At 40.7% G+C, this 21,745-nt stretch overlaps 1 protein-coding gene across 1 annotated transcript in view; it reads right to left on the bottom strand.

The window, feature by feature from the left end:
• LOC142109365 (cytosolic phospholipase A2 delta-like) overlaps positions 1-15,725 on the bottom strand; it is a 37,287-nt gene extending 21,562 nt beyond the window's left edge. The window contains exons 1-7 of the mRNA XM_075193518.1: positions 15,587-15,725; positions 10,656-10,725; positions 7,801-7,937; positions 4,574-4,705; positions 2,076-2,116; positions 1,776-1,818; positions 154-214 (exon numbers count right to left, since the gene is read on the bottom strand). Coding sequence (XP_075049619.1) covers positions 154-214; positions 1,776-1,818; positions 2,076-2,116; positions 4,574-4,705; positions 7,801-7,937; positions 10,656-10,725; positions 15,587-15,619 — 517 coding nt within the window. The 5' untranslated portion in view covers positions 15,620-15,725. The remainder of the gene's footprint in view (positions 1-153; positions 215-1,775; positions 1,819-2,075; positions 2,117-4,573; positions 4,706-7,800; positions 7,938-10,655; positions 10,726-15,586) is intronic.
• Positions 15,726-21,745: the final 6,020 nt, after the last annotated feature.

Genomic DNA, 21,745 nt, shown 5'->3' with positions numbered 1-21,745 from the left:
TTTTCCATAATAAGGAGGAATAACGTTACTATCAAGAATTTTCAAATATTTTTATCAATTGGTTAATCTGATGTTTAAAGTCTATGAAGCTCACTTTATGTTAATAGGAGCTTCCAGCTTATCTTAAGTATATGCAATTTCAAACATACTTACTTTTAAAGGCTTCTTTCCTGTGCTTTTCTACCTCAACCTCCAGAGCCACCATCTCTGGGCACTGAAAGGAAGAGTCAGTATAAATTCTACATATATTAATGCTCATATGCATTTTTTAACTCTTTATTTTCTTTCTCACAGAAGTGAAACACATAGCGTACACAGGCATATGAAGAAATACATTCATGAGATGCACAACTGTAAAAAAAACAACTTTGCTTTAAAGGGATCCAATTTTCATGGCAGGTTGAAAAAGTATGCAAAGTATGCTTAAAAATACACTTAAAGGTACAACATGAAACCCATGAAAAGTAGGGTGAGACCCAATCTCAAAATTCTAATTTGTTTCCAGAGAGGGAATCGCTGTTCACCCCTCCGCACAACAAGGGATACCCATAAAAATGCTCCTTCTCCACCCTTTGGGGCATATTTATGTAGCACCGCATAATATGAAAGATAGTTTTCAATCCTTATCGCATTGATAAGGAATGAACTATCTTTCATATTTATCAAACTTCAGCAGGGACAGCAGTCATGATAAACTGCTGTCGCTGTGATCTTACCTTTCACTGCCTGGTCACTGCGAAGAAACTGGCGATTCCGGCATCTTCGTTGTACTCTTACTGCGCATGCTCCGACGAAAGTATCGGGTATGCGCACAGAGACTATACTAACGAGGAACTGTTATCATGTGACAGGGAGGGATCACATGATCCCTCCACACATGCGCTGTCCAGCTCTGCTCTTTGGAGCATAGCTGATAGCTAGGAAAGTTTTCACATTCGTTAATGTACGCCAGCTTCAGCTGGAGAACATTAACATAAAACGATTACGAAAATGTATCTTTTTCGGAACTTGTTGAATTGCGTTAAGGAGCAGTCCCCATACTCTTTTATGGGGACTGCACAGAAAACAAAATGAAATGCAAAGCAGCAGAGATTCCCCGATATCTGCGGTGAGGCAACTTTCATACATTTCAAGTATCCTTAAAATTGCGGTGGATTCACGGTAGGTGTAGTTTTGGCACATTAAATTGCTTCATAAATCGGGCCCTTTATACTATTGCAATGATCTTGCTCTACAAAGTGAAATCTTGTATTTGCACTGCTCAGCAGATGGGGAAAACTTCCACTCCTCTGGAAATGCTGCTAACTTGCTCCTCAAACCAATGGCCTTTACAGAAATCATGGAGCTCATGGGTGAATTCAGGCACACCGCATTGTTCCCTTTATGTACTTTATAATGAGTCCCTAGAACAGTGTTGGCTAACCTGTGACACTCCAAGTATTGTGTAACTACAAGCCCCAGCATGCTTTGCCAAAAACATAGCAGGTTGACCTTGATGGCTGTGTATTCATTTACTCATTACCCATTTTCACAACACCTTCTATCACACCAGCACGCTGTAAGTTATGGCATTATAATAACAAAAGAATGGCCTGCATCACACATTACATGTTACTTCCCTTGTAGCAATATTGGCATATGTACTGTAATGCTTTAATAAATTCAGTGTTAGCTGTCCAATATATTAGTACCCTTGTTTGTCGCTGCACCACTGATTGTAAATACTATGCTGCTTCTGCAGATTACATTGGGAATACATTTTTTGGCTAACTTACCACCAAGACTCCATTAGTTGTGACTGTTTTCTGTGCATCTGGACTGTAAAAAACAAAATGCCACATTAGACACATTTCTGTGACTTTCCTCTCTGTCTCTCTTTTTTCTCCATATATTACAATAGATTATGCTAAATGTTATTTACACCTGTCTTGAACTACTATTTAATAAATGGTTATCTGACTTATTAATACCTGAAACCTTTCAATTCATTCCTGAGCGATGACAGTATTCATAAACACAGTACACCTACACACTACTTTACAGTTACATCAGCATTAATCATTGTTTATACTCACATGGTCACCAGATTAAACTCTACATAAAGCTCTTCCTGAAACTGAAAAAAAAACCAATGTATATTTTATTAACCTTGAAATCATCAGCCTTTGAAGAAAATGATAAAAATGAGTGTAGATAATTCAGTGCAGAGTAAACCAATGTACCCTAGAAACAGAATCAACTAGTGCACTAACTACAGTGGACACATCCGTCATTATTGTGAATGGATCTGTTAAAGTTTTTATTTTCCCTCAAGAGCTTCTAACCACACATCTGGAATCATCTAACCTTAGATGTCAGGTAACTAATACAATTGAGGGGCTTATGTTAAGTTGAACACAATTTGCGTTTCTGGCGTAGTATAGGCTTTTTTACACCTAAACATGCGCACACACCGCTATTTTCAAAAATAGTGCTCTGTGCGCTTGTACAGAAGTAATAAAAGTGTATTATATGCTAGAAACGCAATTTGCGTTTAACTTAACATAAGCACCTCAGTGAATTTGTAATATACTGGTTGTGTAAATGGAGACCTCAGGTATATAATCTATGTTAAATAATCAGTTTGCAGATGCAAAGCAGAGGAGCCAGTGAGCTGGGGTGTAACACTCAGTAGTCAGGCCCAATAACACAGATTACAAGGGGGGGGGGGCGACCTAGCCCTTAGGGTCCACTCTTCTGGGCAGAGAGAGAGGGCCTCTGGAGCAGATAGACCAGCATTGTCAGACCCCCCCCCCCCCCCCCCCTTCCCTTACGCCCAGCCCCATACATACTGCATGGACTGCTCCGTTGTTAGTTCTTCCACGGCCGGCAAGGTACGATGGCTAGAACAGTGTCCTGCTAATTATGTGATTGAGATCGGTAGATGTTTGGAAAGTAAGGGGTCAAAATAAATCCAGTTTGGAGGTTAATTGCGGCAATGGGGATATAATATTTTTTTTTGCCAGGAAGATTATTATTATTATTATCAGGTTTGTAAGGCGCCACAGTGCTCCGCAGCGCCACACAGTAGGGAAGACAAGGAATATACATCAAACAGGGCATAGGTAAGACAAGAACAGCTGAAACAAGAAGAGCGAGAGTGGCTCAGAGTGGAGATTGGGATAGTTGTGAAGGTGCATTAGTGTGAATAGTGTTATCGAGGATAAGGTCACCTCTAAAAAAGAGATGTGTTTTCAAAGAGCATTTACAGATGTGAAGGCTGTGGGAAAGTCTGATTGGGGGTGGTAGGGAATTCCATAAGTGGGAAGCAGCACAGGAGAAGTCTTGTAGGCGGGAGTGAGAGGTGGTTACCAGAGAAGAGACAAGGCACAGATCAGAGGTAGATCTACGTAGATGAGCTTCGTCCGACCTCAAAGAACAGAGACTTATCATAGCCTTGGCATAGGGGGATCCTGAAGACCCTTGTCCCCTAAAGGACTGGTTGGCTCTGGGTTTAAGGGAGTAAAGGGGTGCTGCCTCTTTCTAGGTTCAAACAACCTAGAAAGCCTGGGTCCCTCCGGGGACATTTGGTACAGTGGGCATGTATGGGTCTATGCACAAGACCAGAAAGAGGGACAATTTAAAGAAAAGTATAGGAAGGTCCAAAATGGTTTGCAGTTTCTTTTATGACAGCTTCACCCCCCTTCCTTTCTGAGAAAAAAATAACATATCTAACAGAAGGTTCCATTAACTGGATAATAACTGTCACGAATTAGGTGAGATAAGTGGAGATTGAGTGACCTAGTCTTCAAAAAGTGGAATTATACTTTATTAACATACTGCAGGAGAGACTGCAGCTAATACACATAAAGAAAGCAAATCATTCATTAATAGTAATATAATTAATAACACTGCGATAATTAACCTAATTTATTATGAGACTTTGCTACCACATACACAGGAGGAGGTTGTCTCCAGTTTCTCCTTTTCATTAATTTAAACATGAAATCTGCAAAGCTGCCATAGTGGTTTTCTGAGTGTGCTCAGTGCCATACAAAGAGTAGCGCATGGCTATCTTCTGAACCAAGCCAACCACTTCAAAGCCTATTTCTGTGCATGGTTGCAAACAGGGCCAGGCTGGGCAGGGGGGCATCGGGCATCTGCCCCAAGGGCTGGGCCCATAGTGTGCTATTTTGGGCAGGGTCACTGGGCCATCTGCATTTTTTTTCCTTTAAAATGTTTCTGATAGACAGCTGAGTTGAGTCTTGCCCCCCTGGGCTAAAATTTGCCAGCCCTCTCCTGGTTGCAAATGCTAACAACTACATTAGAATAATGCCATCTACTCTACATTACTGTCTATAAACACTCAAGCAGATACAACTATTTTAAATGTTTTGTACATTTTATATAATATATATATATATATATATATATAAATAGATGATGATGATATAATGCAACAGATTTCAAATTCCTCTATAAAATATTAAAATCAACCCAAACGAATTACATTTCTCAAACATTCTCCCAACTTTGCACTGCTTTCTACATGTACTTTGACATGTAAATGTAAAAGACCGACCCTTGCTTTTACCTCATTATTGAGAGTGAAGGTTTCCATCACAGTTTCATTGAGCGGAACATTTCCCAGGTCATAGCTCACTGTGAACATGTGATCATCTGCCGTCCCTACGTCCTCATCATGCAATGACAATTCCAGGATGTTCTGTGGATAAGAGGAAATATATTTTAGGAAACTGGGACAGAAACTACTGCACCAGCAAGCACATTAACTTCCATGTACAAATTACATTCAGTCCCTTTAGTCATATAACACATATATTTATTGCATTTTATTCAAACTGACCCGTTGTTCCCCGGAAAGTAAATCAAACTGAATATATATAGAAAAAAATGAACTATCCTAATTGGAAGTTGCACTAATTTCAAAACTCTATCGGGAATATATAAACTGTACAGCATGGTGGCCTAGTGGTTAGCACTTCTGCCTCACAGTACTGGGGTCATGAGTTCAATTTCCGACCATGGCCTTATCTGTGTGGAGTTTATATATACTCCCCGTGTTTGCGTGGGTTTCCTCCGGGTGTTCCGGTTTCCTCCCACAATCCAAAAACATACTAGTAGGTTAATTGGCTGATATCAAATTGACCCTAGTCTCTCTCTCTGTCTGTGTGTATGTATGTTAGGGAATTTAGACTGTAAGCTCCAATGGGGCAGGGAATGATGTAAGTGAGTTCTCTGTACAGCACTGCGGAATTAGTGGCACTATATAAATAAATGATGATGTTGATGATGTTCATATAGATCCTAACCGGTCAGAAATAATATAAAACTCAATCTTTATTACGTAATCTTTATTACGTTCCAATAAAATCAATTGTGATAACAAGCATATATGAAAATAATGTTGTGTTGTGCAGAATTAAAATAATTGCTAGGGCATGAACAATTGATCCCTATGTAGAATATATAAGTCTAATGATTATTAAGCTTCTATATATCAGGTCTCCCTGATGAACCAATCAGTCATCCGCAAGGTGATACTATAACTCGTTTACAACTATAGAACATACTATAAGACAGTCCAAATTTTTGAAAGTTAAAAAGAAGAAAAAAAGTGCTGCATTTTACACAGATGTATAGACATCGATACATTTACTAATTAAATGACCCATCACCCATTAAATGGCATAAATTGTACAGATAAGTTCCAATACCTTGATAATTTCAACACTCAGATCTTAATTATTAGAAATAGGGTCAGAAAATCTAAATAAAGCTAACGGTAAATTTGACATCTTAATAAATAAAAAGTAAAATTAATGGTTAGTAAAGCTGGGAACACACTACAGGTTTTTCATCCAATTATCATGCCAATCACACAATAAACGACCAATTGGTAAGACATCGCATTAGTGTGTACACACCCACGATCATATTTTATCTTACCAAAGCACATTGTGTCATTTGATTTTATAATCTTCCTAAATTCCATGATCAACGATGGAACGATGTCAGGCAAATGTGGAAGTGTGTACGCACTCACAACCAGCAGCGTAGGCAGATATCTGTAGAGTGTACAGAGTCACAAGTTTTTTAGATGATGGATATAACAGATAAAGAGCCCAGATCTGATGGTCAACCATGTAGGTGTGCACACATATATCTGCATGATCATCAGGACTTTCAGTCGTTGGTACAATCACAGAAATCCCATCTGCAGTAATTTTCTGTAGTGTGTACCCAGCTTGACCGGTTTCTCTCTAGTATTTGCACAGAGATCAAAGATAGCATTTATAAAGTAAAGCTGGGTACACACTAAAGAACTTTCCACCAACTTTTTATGACGATCGATTTTACATGCGATCGATGGCCCGATCACTCGATCCATGGATACATGCATACACACTAGCCTTGTTTTAGACGATAAAGGGAAGAGCGGACGTCCCTTAAGCGACTTTTTACAGCCATGTTGTCATGAGCAATGATTGCAATTTCGGAAGTATATGAGGAAGTATCGGAGGATTGTCATGGATCAGTCGGAAGTTTATACACACTACACAACAGAAACGAGATTGGAACGAAAATATTAAACGGTACGACCAACCAAATGAGGCGACAATCGTCCATTTGGGCAGACTTTCAACCATCGTGTCACTACACACACTGACCCGACTTTTGAACAAGCGGTCGTATGTCGGCTGGTCGAGACGATTATTGGACAAAAACCCTGTAGTGTGTACCTAGCTTAAAAATAGGTGGAGAGAAGAGGAGAATGCAGGGTCTGAGAATATTTCTATTTACATTGTAAACTGTATGACCCCATTCTAGGGCTAGGTACACACTGAAAAATTGTCCGACCAATGTGTTATCTCAAACAATTGTACCTATGACTGAAAGTCCGATCAGTCTGACAATTCATGCATACACACTGACACGATTTACCTTCAGATCTATGCTCTTCATTTGGTCCTCTAGTCTTCAGAGAATGACAGCACAATATTTATTTATTCATTATTGTCACATTGTCACACTGATTAAAACCTCCTAGTTATAGCTGTCCACATATCCTAACGAATTTCGTTAGCTTCTGTGACTCTGAAACAAAACATCATGTCTCAGCACGAACAAATGGATTATTCCTTCTACAGCACTCTCTACATTTATTCACTGGGACATTCATTGCTAGCATCGGCTGAAAAGAACACGACTCTGTAAACTGATTGTGAGCATGAGTGCATACACACTACATGATCGGTCGGTGATTGGTCAGAAAATATTAAACAGTATGAATAACCAAATGAGCCGACAATCGACACTTTGGAACGACTTTCGACCATCATGTCACTATACACATTAATCCGAATTCAGACTGAACGGTCATATGTCAGCTGATTTGCCTGATTATTTGGACGAAAACGCTTCAGTGTGTACCTAGCCTTAGTCAATGTTTAGACTGGGATAGCAATATTCTGAGCTCAATAATCATAGGAGCAGTAGACTCAGAATAGAAGTCATATGGAGAAAGCGTAGAATTTATTTCCTTTAGGGATAATTCAATTATAACCTCTAACAAATGGCTGCGATATTTAAAGGTCTTGGCCACTAATACATGTTTTATGCACTGAGGCTACCCATGTGACACAAGTTGGTTTTTTCTTTGTTTAAAAATTGAGCAAACTTTATTTTAACTCTCAACATTAACATGAACACTATTACCATCATAAAGTAACATGAGGTCAGGTCATCCCATGTTCATTTCATTTCAGTCACAAATTTTTTGTGTTTCTCTCTTTCTACCTTTACTTGGCTGTGGATCCTGAGGTGAAACGTTTCATCCCAGAAAGGGTTTCTGCTGTTCCAGACCGTCTTGGTTTTCTTCTTGTCCGTCAAAGCCGTTGGAAGAGACAAACAAACATAGCAATCCGGTTTGCTCACTGTGTGGAAATAAAATAAGTAATTTATTGTATTAAACCTCTCCAAACTTTTCTCTCCAAAAGACTAAAAAACAAGAATGAAAAACTAGTATACGGATAGAACAATCAAACTGGTGTAATAAGCTGACTCTGCATTTAGCATTACACACCTAAAATCTGCTTCCACAGATAGGGTAATTAATATGCAAATGTGACCCAGGAAATATTTAGTAGACAATGGATAACTTGTAGTAGGTAAATAAAGAAAACAAGTAATATTTGTCTATAGAAAGAATGCTGACTTAATTATTTATCTATTCATTTACATTTGCCAAAAAACATATGTGGTTTTAGTGGGGGTGGATGGGTTGGTGGGGGAGTACTACACATATGCAGGGCAGCATGATAGCTAAGTGGTTAGCACTTCTGCCTTACAGCACTGGAGTCATGAGATCAATTCCCGACCATGGCCTTATCTGTGTGGAGTTTGTATGTTCTCCCTGTGTTTGCGTGGGTTTCCTCTGGATGCTCCGGTTTCCTCCCACACTCCAAAAACATACTGGTAGGTTAATTGGCTGCTAACAAATTGACCCTAGCGTGTCTGTCTGTGTGTGTGTGTTAGGGAATTTAGACTGTAAGCCCCAATGGGGCAGGGACTGATGTGAGTGAGTTCTCTGTACAGCGCTGCGGAATTAGTGGCGCTATATAAATAAATGGTAATAACAATAATAATAGAATACCTTGCTCTGTGCAAACAATTATACTTCAGGTCCAGCTGAATGAAACCATGCACTCTACTCACAATTAAATGAGAGATCCCCATCAGGCACAGTTATAACATAAATCACCCTCACTTTTCACTAGGGTGATCCCACAGTTTGTATCCCCACATTTGGGGTTTTATTTATCTAGTGGTACAGAACCAAAATGCCTCAGTAAAAGCCGACACAAGAGTCTTTCACCACTTTTCTTCTTTATCAAAGAGTTAACACGGGAGGAATCATAGCTTTCTCCAGCATGAACCTAATTATCGACATTTATGGCTGTCCCTATAGACCATTATGGGGACAGCAGCAAAGCAACGCTATTTCAGGATAGTGTTCCTGGTATTTTTAAATAGGAAGCCACTCTGGCTTTGCTGGATCCCTCCTGGGAGAAACCACTATGTGCATAGCACTTCTCCACTTGCCGGCAGTGTTAGGCTCTTAACAGAGGAAGGGGGTCAATGCCGAGGCATCCAGTGCAGCCCCAGCATAGTAAATTGCAGCGGTACTTCTTTATGTGGAGCTGCAATTTGCAGTGGTACATATTGATGGCTACTGCACTGGGGTCATAAATAGACCCCTTGTTGAGATAAAGCCTACATAATATTGCATGGGTTATATATCCTGTCTCAGTTTAATAAATATTTTTGGTGCTATCCACTTTTGTGGACTTTGCTATGCTAATATCTGCTATAGACCCAAATGGCTGTGTATGCAAATTACACACCTTACCTATCAGCTTTTGATTGATAGAGATGGCTCTATAACATATTGTAGCATAAAAACGGATTCAAAAAATTAATCTTTCAAATTGCAAACTAATGAATCTTTTGTAAGTTTCTAATTCCAAGTACTTTCACTTTGAAGTATTGAGGTCAGTGGCGGATCCAGGGGGGGGCAATCAGGGCGATCGCCCCCCCTACCAGGGGCTTGCTGCCGACAGCTGCACACTGTGCAGGTCCGTTCAGCAGTGACAGTATGCTGCCCGGCTGCTCTGATTGTGTTTTAAACACAATCAGAGCAGCGGGACAGCACACTTTCACTGCTGAACGGACCTGCACATACTGTGCAGCAGCCGGCAGCCTTAGAACACAGAAAGGGGGTGGGGCCTAAATCCCCCTCCCCCCTAAAATCGCCCGGGGTAGGACAAATGTCTGGGTCCGCCCCTTGAGGTCTTAACAATGTGGGAGGTAGTGCTGTTAGATTTGGCTAGCTTTAATTCAGATGTACGCCTGTTGATAAATACACATGTTTCTCATGTTAATGATCATTTCTACTCTGTTACATAGCAAAGAATTTACAGTAACGTCTCACGACTGACATCAAATTGTGAACATCTTCGACAGGATGTCTTTACACACAAACACCTCTCAGGTAAGACTCTGGCTTTGAAAACCCATTTGATAAAGCACAACATTCTCCTAGCCAGTGTTTCTTAACGCCAGGATCTCTGTCTGTGGAACAGGTAGGATAATTTCTGACCCAGCCAAGTAGACTAAGTCACCTGGCTTCATGCTACTGATGAAGTCTTTAGGTATTATTATTGAGATTTTGCAGATAATACTATATGGGAATATTTAACAGGTGATATTAATGCAATGTAATATAAATCCCAAATTACATTGTAATATATATATATATATATATATATATATATATATATATATATATATATATATATATATCTTTCAGAATGGTAAAACTGTGCAAATTACTAATTTAAAGGATGCAATCCAAAATGAAATGTTACCATTTTGCATTCACTTGTGGCAATTTATGTGGCAGCAATAAACTGTCACAGAATGATTGTGTCCCTTCAGTTCAGCCCATGTTATGTTATACCGGATTACTTGCAATAAGGATACTGTGACAGCATGATATCCCTGACATTCAGATTATATCATTCACATTTTCTGCATCCCTGGACCATGTCCTGCCAGCACCTGGGAAGTACGATTATTATAGAATTGCTCACCAACGTCTGTCCCATGGATATTCCGAGCTTTTATGATCCTCACAGTTAGCTCATAGTTTGAAGCCTCTTCCTGTAAATCAAAGAACAGAAATAAGATTGATTTTATTTCATTGCAAGTTAATAGGTTGCAGCTAGTGGCCATAAATAGGAACTGGTTTTCATATTCCTCTGTTGGTTTTCATGTCAAAATTTTAATTTGAAGTATGTGCAACAATAAGATGCAAATAAATTGCCGGTACATTGGTGTGGTTCATTTGCATCAAGAAAGCTGTGACTGTACATGTACTGTGTAATTGCTACACTAAGCCGAGGAAATAAGATTAGTAGTAATACTATACTCCAAGGAAGTAAAACATATTTATTGATGCAAGATGTTAAGAAATGAATAACCTAAGAATACAAAGGATAGTGCCTGCTAATGAAAGAGCTTTCTATAGCATGTGGACTGCAGTTAGAGATCAGCTGCACAAAAATGGCAATTACCAACGGTAGCTTTAACATTATTGTCTGACAATGCTTCTGCCTTACAATAGCCACACACTGTCCACTATCGGCTACAATTGTTATTCCACCACCTTTTGTATCAAGTGTTCCCTACAACTCTTGAACTGTAAGCGCAATTGGACAGACTCATCTTTATATTGTGTTTCATGTCATTGTATGTTATTTATTTATATCATGATAAGATCAAGGTACAGCACTAGGTAAAATGTTGGCACTTTATAAATAAAGAATAATAATAATAATTTAGTGGGTATGTGAGTATCGCTCCAAGTGGAGATTGGGTCAGGGCAGGAGTGAGATTTCGGTGCCATAAGCTTAGAGGTGTACTGGAGGACGGATCAGCGAATTTCTTCACCAAGAGTGAATTAGTTCATCCGCAGTCACCAAGCCCCATAGCCATATTATTTCAGTCTGTACCTATCTACTTATTGCTCTGAGATGAGCAGGGGGATGGACCATGAACTGAGGAGCCACATTTGGAATTTCAGTGCCACTGTGATAATTATTTTAAGCGCCTGCCATCATACTAAGTAGCTCACAGCACATCTCTTTCATTTTGCTTTGTAACTGATTAGTTATTTTCTTTTTTTTAAAAAAAAGTTTTATTTTTGGAAGGTCATAATAACATATGAGAACGATTGACAGAGTGAAAACATTTAGCAAAAATAGTCAACAAGTAACAAAGTCTACGACCAGCGTAAAACATGTGAAACGCTAAGTCAACCGAGCATTGAGATTTAGAAATAACGAGTGACCCAAAATTTTTGTATTAAGAGGAAAGGAGAAAAAAGAGTGTACAGTAGAAAAGAAAGCAAGAGAAGAGGGAGAAAAGGAAGGAGGGTAAAGAGTGACTAGATCCAACGAAAAGGAAGAAAGAAGTCCTAGTTAGAAATGAAGTTTAAAGCTGGGTTATGTAAAGGGTGGGCAGGCCTGAAAGAAGGATAACCACGGGTCCCATACCTTGGTGAAAGCTCTCAAGGAGTTCCAAATTATACTAGTCATATACTCCATCCGTTGAAACTGCCAAATTCTATTAATTATGGCATGCGTGGAGGGAGGGGATTGCATACGCCAGTCTGCTGCTATTTGGCAAGTTGCTGCCGAGATGATGTGTCTGATCAATTTATTTTGATGTCGGGACGCCGAGGGAGCCCCCACAGGGAGAAGAAAAAACTTAGGTTCCAGAGGAATGTCCACCTGAAGAATTGAATTAATCAACCCTCTAATCTCAACCCAGACACCTGACAGTTTCGGGCATGACCACCATGTGTGGAGGAAAGTGCCTTCATGGGAGCGATTAGTTATTTTCTTATGTACAGCACTAGGAACATAGAGCCAGCTCTGTGGGTGTTTGAGCACCCTCTCTATTTGTGCTGCTGCTGCTGCCACCAACAATGTCTGTACAGGGCATTTTTCAGTCATACAGGGAAATTACCTAAGAACATTCCCAATCATCATTAAAAGTTGTCGCTTTATAAATAAATGTGATGTCATAATCAGAGGTGGAACTAGCGGGTTGTGGGCCCTGGAGGAGGTCCTGGGGCCCCGGCCCTCTGCATCTGCCATGCAGCAGGCCCCATTATCTCCATGGACCCCGGTGCAGACATATTCACTCATATTACCCAGGGCAGTATCAACATCGCAGCTGAGCTGAGGGTGGGTATAGAGTAAATTGCTGTGTGAGAAGACTGGGTTGTATAAAAATGTTTGAAGACTGCAGATCTCCTTTAATAACCAGACAAATCCCCTTGCTCTTATAATAAATGTGACATTCAAATGACGCAGCATCATCATCATCATCATCACTAGTTATTTATATAGCGCCACTAATTCCGCAGCGCTGTACAGAGAACTCATTCACATCAGTCCCTGCCCCATTGGAGCTTACAGTCTAAATTCCCTAACATATACATACACACAGAAACAGAGTGAGAGGTCAATTTAATAGCAGCCAAATAACCTACTATGTTTTTTTTGGGGGGGTGTTGGAGGAAATCAGAGCACCTGGAGGAAACCTACGCAAACATGGAGAGAACATACAAATTCCACACAGATAAGACCATGGTCGGGAATGGAACTCATGACCCCAGTGCTGCGAGGCTTAAGTGCTAACCACTAGGCCACTGTGCTGCCCTTTTTCATTTGTAAGGTATCATAGACTTTGTAGTAAAAATAACGAAACATACATGTGTATACCAGAAGAACAAAGGATATGGTCAGTGCTGGACTTACCAACGCTTGGTTGGTCATGTTTGTGATATCAGATATCTCCCAGTTTTACATAGAAAGTCATAACCCATCCTATTAATAGTCTATATGAGTATACTGTTTTTTGCTTAAGGTTTTGCAAGTGGTTGTCTAAGTATTTGGAGAGAGTGGACTCTGTAGGAACCAGCACAGCACTACCACAGGCAACATCATTACTATTATTATTATTATTATAATATTATCCTTTTTCAAAATATTCAGAACTATAATTTTCATAGTAAAAGAGAAAATCTGGTTTATCCAGAAGAGTGGCTGTAATAACTGGTATTTCTCATATTGGATACTGTAATAATTGCCGGGGTGTCACTGATGTAGGTAACAAAAAGGTAAATATTGGGAAATATCTATCTATGGGCAGGAACACCCATACACTATCCACAGCTAAAGTATTTCAAGGTAGTTTATGACACATGGAATTAAGTATTAACAAAGCAATTAAATGTTGGTTTTATGCTAGATTTAGTATTGTTTCAAAATTCTCTAGGTATAGAAATAAGGAAAGAAAGACAGAAGACCAAGATCAGCACTAAGATTAATCTCATACTTGCCAACTTATGGCAAGTATGATCCGGGAGCCTGCCGGGGAAGGTGGGCGTGCAGGGGGCGGGGCTCCAAAAATCACGTAATTTTTGGCCTCGCCCCCGTGACTTAATGACGCAAAATACGGCATTTTACAGCGGGGGCGGGGCCAAACGCCACGATTCCCGGTGAATTGCGGCGTTTGGGATCTAATTCTGCCCACTTCACTAGGAAGTGGGCAGAACCAGGAGATTGCCACACTCTCCCGGGAGTCCATGAGACTCCCGCGAAATGCGGGAGTCTCCCGGACATTCCGGGAGAGTTGGCAAGTATGGTTAATCTCTCTATAGATAGCAAAAGCAATGGTAAAACCTATCATAGTAAGTGTGGAGTTCAAAGAAAATTTTCCCCAAATATTCAGTTCAACTTCTTCAAATAACGTTATTATATTGATTTATACATGTATTCCTGCAACTTTTGCTAACTGCATTGCTTTGCCTTTTTAACTTATTTGTTTGTTTTTCACCAAAGCCTTTCTATCATCTAATTGTTTATATGTTCATTGTCCTTGGACATGACACAGAACTGCTGTGTGTATTCCCATGTATCTAATACTAAGAGCAGTGGTGTCTTCAAGGGTAATGCATGACTACGTCAAGATGATATGAAGGCGTTTGTGAAAAACACAAACAGAAATAAGAAAGGTAAAGCAATTTCCTTAGTAAAAGTAGCAGTAGGATATATACAAAACAATAAATGAAAGTTTAATGTTATTTATATATCTTAATGCCAGAGATGGCTTTATCTGATAAAAACAATAAAAAAAAATAGTATTTTAGAATTAATATTTCTATAAACCATCACAGCAATGACTTTAGTGTATTGTGGTTATGGAGCCATGATTCATAGATGATTTGCTTTTGAGCTCATAAAACATTAAATGGCAGATGCACACTTTATAGTGATGAACAAGAATGAGCATAAAAATAAATAACATTACAGTAGATCCTCACATTCCTCATTTATAGACCTATAAGATGATCAGAGAGGAATTTATAATGTCACATGTCTAACTCAGGCATGATGTTAAAAATGGCAAATTGAAAGAACCACATGAAAATGATTATATATATATATATGGAAGGTACAATTGTAGCAAAAAAAACGTAAAAGTGACTTTGATGCAAGACAATTTTATTAAAAGCAGGGTTCAGAGAAACACCTACCAGCCTACTTATATTCTCAGACACACCATTAAAATGCCATATTGCCCTATAGCCAGTACGGCTCTGCTAATACAGTTATCAGCCATCATGATTTTCTAGCCAGTCCAATGAAAATTCAATGGAATGTGGCCACAAAGTCCAAATTGTGCTACAACAATTAAATCTATGTTTCTTTCTCTTACCGTGACTGGATACTGTTCTGTGGTACCATATGCTAACCTGTAATATGCTGTACCTCTACGCTCTACAATCATACAGCAATGTCAAGGAATTGTCATTTTTTTCTAAAAGATCTAATACATTACTATTTGTAGTTTTACATAATGTCATTTATTAAACAGCTTTAATTAGCAGTGAGAGCAGCAAAACAAAAATGAATATATTTGATGGAAATGATGCCTGTGTGAAGCTTACCTTATAGTATGTTGAAGGAGATATTGTATTCATCCTATTGAGGTTCACGTCCCATATGTTTCAGGTGCCTTGTGAGGACAGCAATTCTCAGTTTCTTGTCCCAGTCGGCTTGTACCTGTACTGAATATCATATTACACAATCATTTCATAGTCACACTAAACTATCCCTCCCATCAGTAATTGTTTTGCTTAGTCCCATCTTCCTTGTGTAGGTGACGACACCCAGATAATTACAAACCTGTGACTTAACATGAGGTAGGGATACTTGAGGCTGTATTATGTTCCGGTAACCTCTGCAAGTTTAGGGTGGAGGCCCTTTGTGGGTGTATAGCTTGCATTGAGCCAAGTCCCATGTGCTCATCAAAGTTCACCACACTAACTCAAAATATAATATATCAGTAGCTAAAAGTAAGCCAAACCTGAAAATTATCATTGTAGCTTACCCTTAGATTGCATACATCAAATCACTGAATGTGTACTTTGAATTTGCTATTATATTTGTATTATGGATTTCAGTAATATTATTATTATTATTATTATTATTAATAATAATAATAAATAAACAATTAAGTGTGCTGTTGATCTTATTAAAATAAGCTGGCCCACTAAATATTGTTGAACATTTGGGCTTATAATAATAAATAGTGCTATGTGCAAAAATGTGTAAAAGCCAACCAAACGCATTTTGAAAAGTAAACTAGTAAAATGATATCTAGAATCTAATTGACTGTTATTGGTAAATCTGCATTTATGAACATAGAACAATTTTATTAAATAAAGCATTTAAAGTTCAAATCATTGTTAGATAAGTTGCAATGTGTGTGTACAGTGTGTATGCAATGTGTGTTGGTACAGTTTATGTGTACACTGTGAGTAGCGTGTTTATAATGTAGAGGTCATTTATAAAGGGCTAAATGGTCTCTCTGTTGCGTAAATACATCCATTGGCGCACTGTGCACCTTGATTTGCGAAAACACTCCTAGATTCCCAACAGGGCACATAGGTTTGCAGAGCACATTTGGGGAGGAATACAAGTTTCATAGGCATACGAGTGGGGCAGAGTGGAGGCATTCCCACTGAAGTAAGGAAGAGGCACCAGCACTTTGTGTGCAGGAAACAAGATTTCGTTTTGGAGATGGAGATTATTGTAATAAGATGAAGAGATGGACTGTAGGTTGGGGTGCATACCCATTCCATCTTTGCAAAAGGACTTTAATTCTGCACAAGCTCAGCGCTGCCAGAGATCAGGTATAAAAATGTGTCTGAGAAGACAGGTCAGAGACAAACTGATCACAGGTGAGGCCAGTGGTAATCTGCAGGACGTAGGTGAGAGTCTGCAGGCGAGAGAAGCCGTAATGCCTAATCAGATGAAGAGAGAAAGACTGATTAAAGTAACTGGCCTAAGTCTAAGCTGTCCAGTTGGACTTTGATGCTTATGGAACATTACCTTCTCTTTACAGAACGGCGCACTTTCAGATACCAGAGTTGTTACAAAGTGAGAGGACATATTTGAGAGCCGCAAAGTGCACGTCCCACACAGCAAAGTCCATACTTCCTTGTGGGGGTCCTAGGTGAACACCGGAGGGCATGTTAGACTCCTCGCCTTTTAGTTCAGTAGCACCAACTACTAGCAAATGGTCACCATGTTCATCCTCGCTTTGCCAAACGTGATAGTATACTCTGGCCATGGTTGGTCATGGTGAACCTTCTACACGCAAGCTTCTCCTCCACCTGACACAATGCCTTGACCATCAGGAGAACAACTAAGCACAATTGTTGCACTGTATTCAGATGGCAGTCTCCCGTCTAGATTCTCTCCAGGGATGCAGTTTGGTCGCTCCCGCCTCATACCAGAGCAGCATGAGCATCAGTTCAAGAAAAACCTCTGTCTATACTGTGGAGACTCGGGCCATCTCCTTTTCACCTGCCCCAAGAAACAGGGAAACGCCCCATACTAGGAGGTCCCAGGTAGGCCGGCCTAGGATGCTCTGTACCAACTCCCTGTTCTCAGAAAAACCCAGACTTCCTAATGCCATTCACTCTTCACTCCCCAATTAGGTCCATTGCAATCTCAGCCTTCATGAATTCTGTTCCTGCCGGGAACTTTATCTCTGTCACTTTAGCAACTAAACTCCCCCTGCCTGGGCAAACTTTGCCGCAGCCATTGTCGTTAACTGCCGTTGATGCAATCATGTCACCAATGGTTCCATCATAAGCATTACCAGCTAAGTGGATCCAGTTCCTGATTCTACTTCAGACCACCAAACCCATTATTCTGGGGCTAAATTTGTTGAGGACCCATTACCCCCAGTTTGGCTGTCACCTCACACAAATGACTTTCTGGGGACTTCTCTGAACCTCTGATTTCCTGTCACACGCTTACCCCTGAGGCTGTAATTTTCCTGCCTTATACCTCTTTTCAAGATGTGTTCAGCAAAGCGGCCTCTGAGAGGTCACCTCCTCATTGTCCATGGGACTGCCCTATCAACCTCATTCTGGGTAAAGCCATCCCTAGAGGACGAACATATACACTATCTATGCCTGAATCCCAAGCCATGTTGGAATAGAGCACCGAGAACCTTCAACGAGGTTTCATTCGTGAATCTTCCTCATGCTGGGTTCTTTTTGTGAAAAAGAAGGATGATTCCTTGAGGCTCTTTATTGACTTCCAGCAACTGAATGATATTACAGCCTAGAACTGCTACCCCCTACCTCTCATCTCTGAAATATTCAATCGGATTTAAGGGGCCAAGATCTTCTCCAAACTTGACTTTATGGGAGCTTACAATTTCCATCAGAATAGAAGACTGCCTTTAACACCTGAGACAGGCATTATGAGTACCTGGTCATTCCCCTTGGTTTGTGTAATGCCCCAGCTATTTTCCAAGGCTTCATCAATGAGATCTTTCGATATCTACTCTACCACTCCGTAGTTGTATATCTCAATGATATTCTAATCTTTTCCTGGGATTTGCCTTCTCATAGGGGACATGTGACAGAAGTGCACACCCACTTACATTTCAATCATATCTACTACAAGCTGGAAGAATGTCTCTTTGAACGCCCTCTGGTGCCTTTTCTGGTTCGTGTTCTGAACTTCAGATGGTTCCAGAGAAGGTTGAGGCGATTCTCAATTTGCCCGACCCATGGGGTTGAAGGCCATTCAATGTTTCATTGGTTTAGCCAATTATTATCACCAGTTTATAACAGGCTTCTCTATCCTCGTAGCCCCCATCACTGCTCTGAGACAGAGGGGAGCTCATCCTAAGATTTGGCCCTCTTTGGCAATTTCTGCTTTCAATGCTTTAAAGAAAGCCTTCTCCTCAGCTCTGGTACTTGTACAGCCTGGCCTACTCAAACCCTTCTTCCTGGATGTTGATGCCTCTTTGGTGGGAATAGGGGTGGTTCTTTCCCAAAAGTCTTCCTCCCCCGCTTTCGATCCGGGTTTCCCCCAGCAAAAGAAATGACGGCATTGGAGATAAGAAACTCCTCGCAGTCAAGTCAGCCCTCGAAGAGTGGCATCACCAACTGGAGGGAGCTAAACACCCAGTCACAGTTTCCACAGACCACCAGAATCTTGCCTACCTGAAAACCGCACAGTGTCTAAATCCACATCAGGCTCACTGGTCATTGTTCTTTTCATGATTTAAATAGATTGGGATCTTACCACCTGGCGCCAAAAACTTCAGTACTGATGCTCTGTCTCAGTGATTTGATAACTCTGACCTTCTGTCCTCACCCGAGCCCAAACCTATCATCGGTCCCTCTAGTGTAGTGGTTTTAACTGGAACAGCTGTGAGGACGCCTCCCCTGGGTCGCTCCTCCCGTAGCCGCCCATCTTCGCAGTAAGGTCTTAAGGTGGGCTCATGATTCCAAATTCACAGGCCATGCTGGGGCAAAGAAAATAGGGGGACTGCTATCCTGTATTTCTGGTAGACTCCTCTCCGCTCAGATGTATTCAAATATGTTAAGCCTGTGACAAGTGTGCTTGGCACAAGATACCATGACAGTCACCTCTGGGTTTGCTTCTTCCTCTCCACATTCCCAATTCTCCCTGGCCCAGAATCTCAATGGACTTACCAAATTATTATTAATTAATTATTAATTTTTATTTATAGGGCGCCACAAAGTATCCGTAGCGCCGTACAAGGACAAACTATGGCACAGTACAAGGTGAAACAGCACAGTACAAGTAACAGTAAGCACTATAACTCTGGGGGCTCAGGCACAGCATGAAAGAGAGAGAGGGAGGGGAAAAGTGAGTACAGGCAGGTAACTATGTCCCAAGAGGGTGGGCACGGATGACAGGTTGAGAGTCACTGAGGGGAGCGGAGAGAAGCGAGAGGAGACAGAGGGCAGAGGGACTGAGAGGAGGTGAGCTGAGTAGCTGGAGAGCGCAGTTAAAAGTGATGGAAACAGAAGGTAGGAGAGCCCTGCTCAAAGGAGCGAACAATCTAAAGGGAGGGGAAGACAGACAGACACATGGATGAGACGGAGAGACGAGAGGAAGGGGGAGAAGGGAAGAAGGGGCTGGTGAGTTGCGGTTTCAACACCATTTGGGTCGTGGTAGACCAATTCTCAAAGATATCTCACTTATTTGCCCTAGAAGGAGTGCCATCAGCCTCCGAATTGTCCTCCCTTTTTATTAAAAATATCTTTCTTCTCCACAGCTGTCCAAGGTAAATCATCTCGGATCGTGGAGTCCAGTTTGTCTACATGTTCTGTAGGGCCTTCTGTAGGAACCTGGAGGTTGATCTAAAGTTCTTCTTTGGGTATCATCCCCAAACTAATGGTCAGACTGAGCATCAGTCCTCTTGGAGCAACCTTCTTCCTTGGGCAGAAATCACCTATAACAATCATCTTCAGGAAACTACCGGAACTACCCCTTTCTTTACTGTGTATGGTATGCATCCTATTTTGCCCAACTTCAGCTTGGTTTCCCACTCTATTGTCCGTGCAGCAGACTCACGCTCTTGTGACTTCTCCCATATTTGGTCCCAGACAAAACCAAACGGTACAAGCAAGCTGCAGGTCAGCAACAAAGAACCATCCTACTGCTCCATGAGGTGGATAGAGTTTGACTATCCAAGTGTAACCTGAAACTCCAAGTACCCTCCATGAAATTGGCTCCCTGCTTCATTGGTTCCTTCCACATTTCTCTGGTCATTAACCCCATCACTTACAAACTGCACTTGCCCTCATCCCTCAAGTTCTATACAGCATTTATCTTTCCCTGCTGAAACCTCTATTCCTCAATGAATTATTCTATGGCCCAGAAGAGAGATCCTGGATTGAAGAGAAAAATCTCCAAGCCCCACGTCTCCTGGCCAGGTTTAAGAGAAGAGTTCAAGAGACTGGGGGAGGGATGGGAGTACTTTCAAGCGCCATCCCTTTGCCCTCCCAGCTGCCATGGATGGATGGTTTCCTCTTTCGACCAAGCACACACTGTTCCCCAGCAACTACTATCTGGCACCACACCTCCTCTCGCTTGCTCGCCGATGGGGAAAATAAATTACAGGAGCAGGGAAGAATGGGGAAGCCCTCATACTTCAAGGAAGGGGGGCTGTTTTCTATGGACAATTTGGGAGACAGTAAAATAATTTACCCTGCAAATTAAAATAATTGGGAGGTGGCTGACTATAATTTGCTCCATTACAGATAGTGTCAATATGTCTCAAGAATTTAAATTTGAAGTGGGAAATGTCTTTAAAGTATACAATTGGGCAGAGTACTAATTGAATGAGTAGCAATCTGCTACTTGTGCCTTGTGCTAACAGGTCCTATAGCAGTAACACCGACTCTAATAGCTATAGTTATGCCCTAGGTCATTTTCACAACAATGCCGCTAAATGGAAAAAAGCAGGGAGTCCCTGGGACTCCTCTTAGCTCTCAGTCAAGCACAAGCGGTTTCCTTCATTAGCTGCTTGTGATTGGCAGGTGATGAGAAGATAGCCGTAGTTCCATCCTTTGATCACACATCAATTCAGACTAATAAAATATCTATTGATGTGGGGGAAAAACTTTTTGCAATACTGTGAAACTCCATTCATTTCAATCTGCCAATTAATTTTAATAGGATTTCTACACATAGTGCATGTGCTGAAAATCCAATTGAAATGAATGGGAAATACTCTGGTATTTTGAGAGTAAATCTCTTTG

Source organism: Mixophyes fleayi, chromosome 12 (assembly GCF_038048845.1).
Source record: "Mixophyes fleayi isolate aMixFle1 chromosome 12, aMixFle1.hap1, whole genome shotgun sequence".
Lineage (NCBI taxonomy): Eukaryota > Metazoa > Chordata > Amphibia > Anura > Limnodynastidae > Mixophyes > Mixophyes fleayi.
The sequence above is the reverse complement of the archived record's forward strand: the minus strand, read 5'-3'. Positions and strand labels throughout refer to the sequence as shown.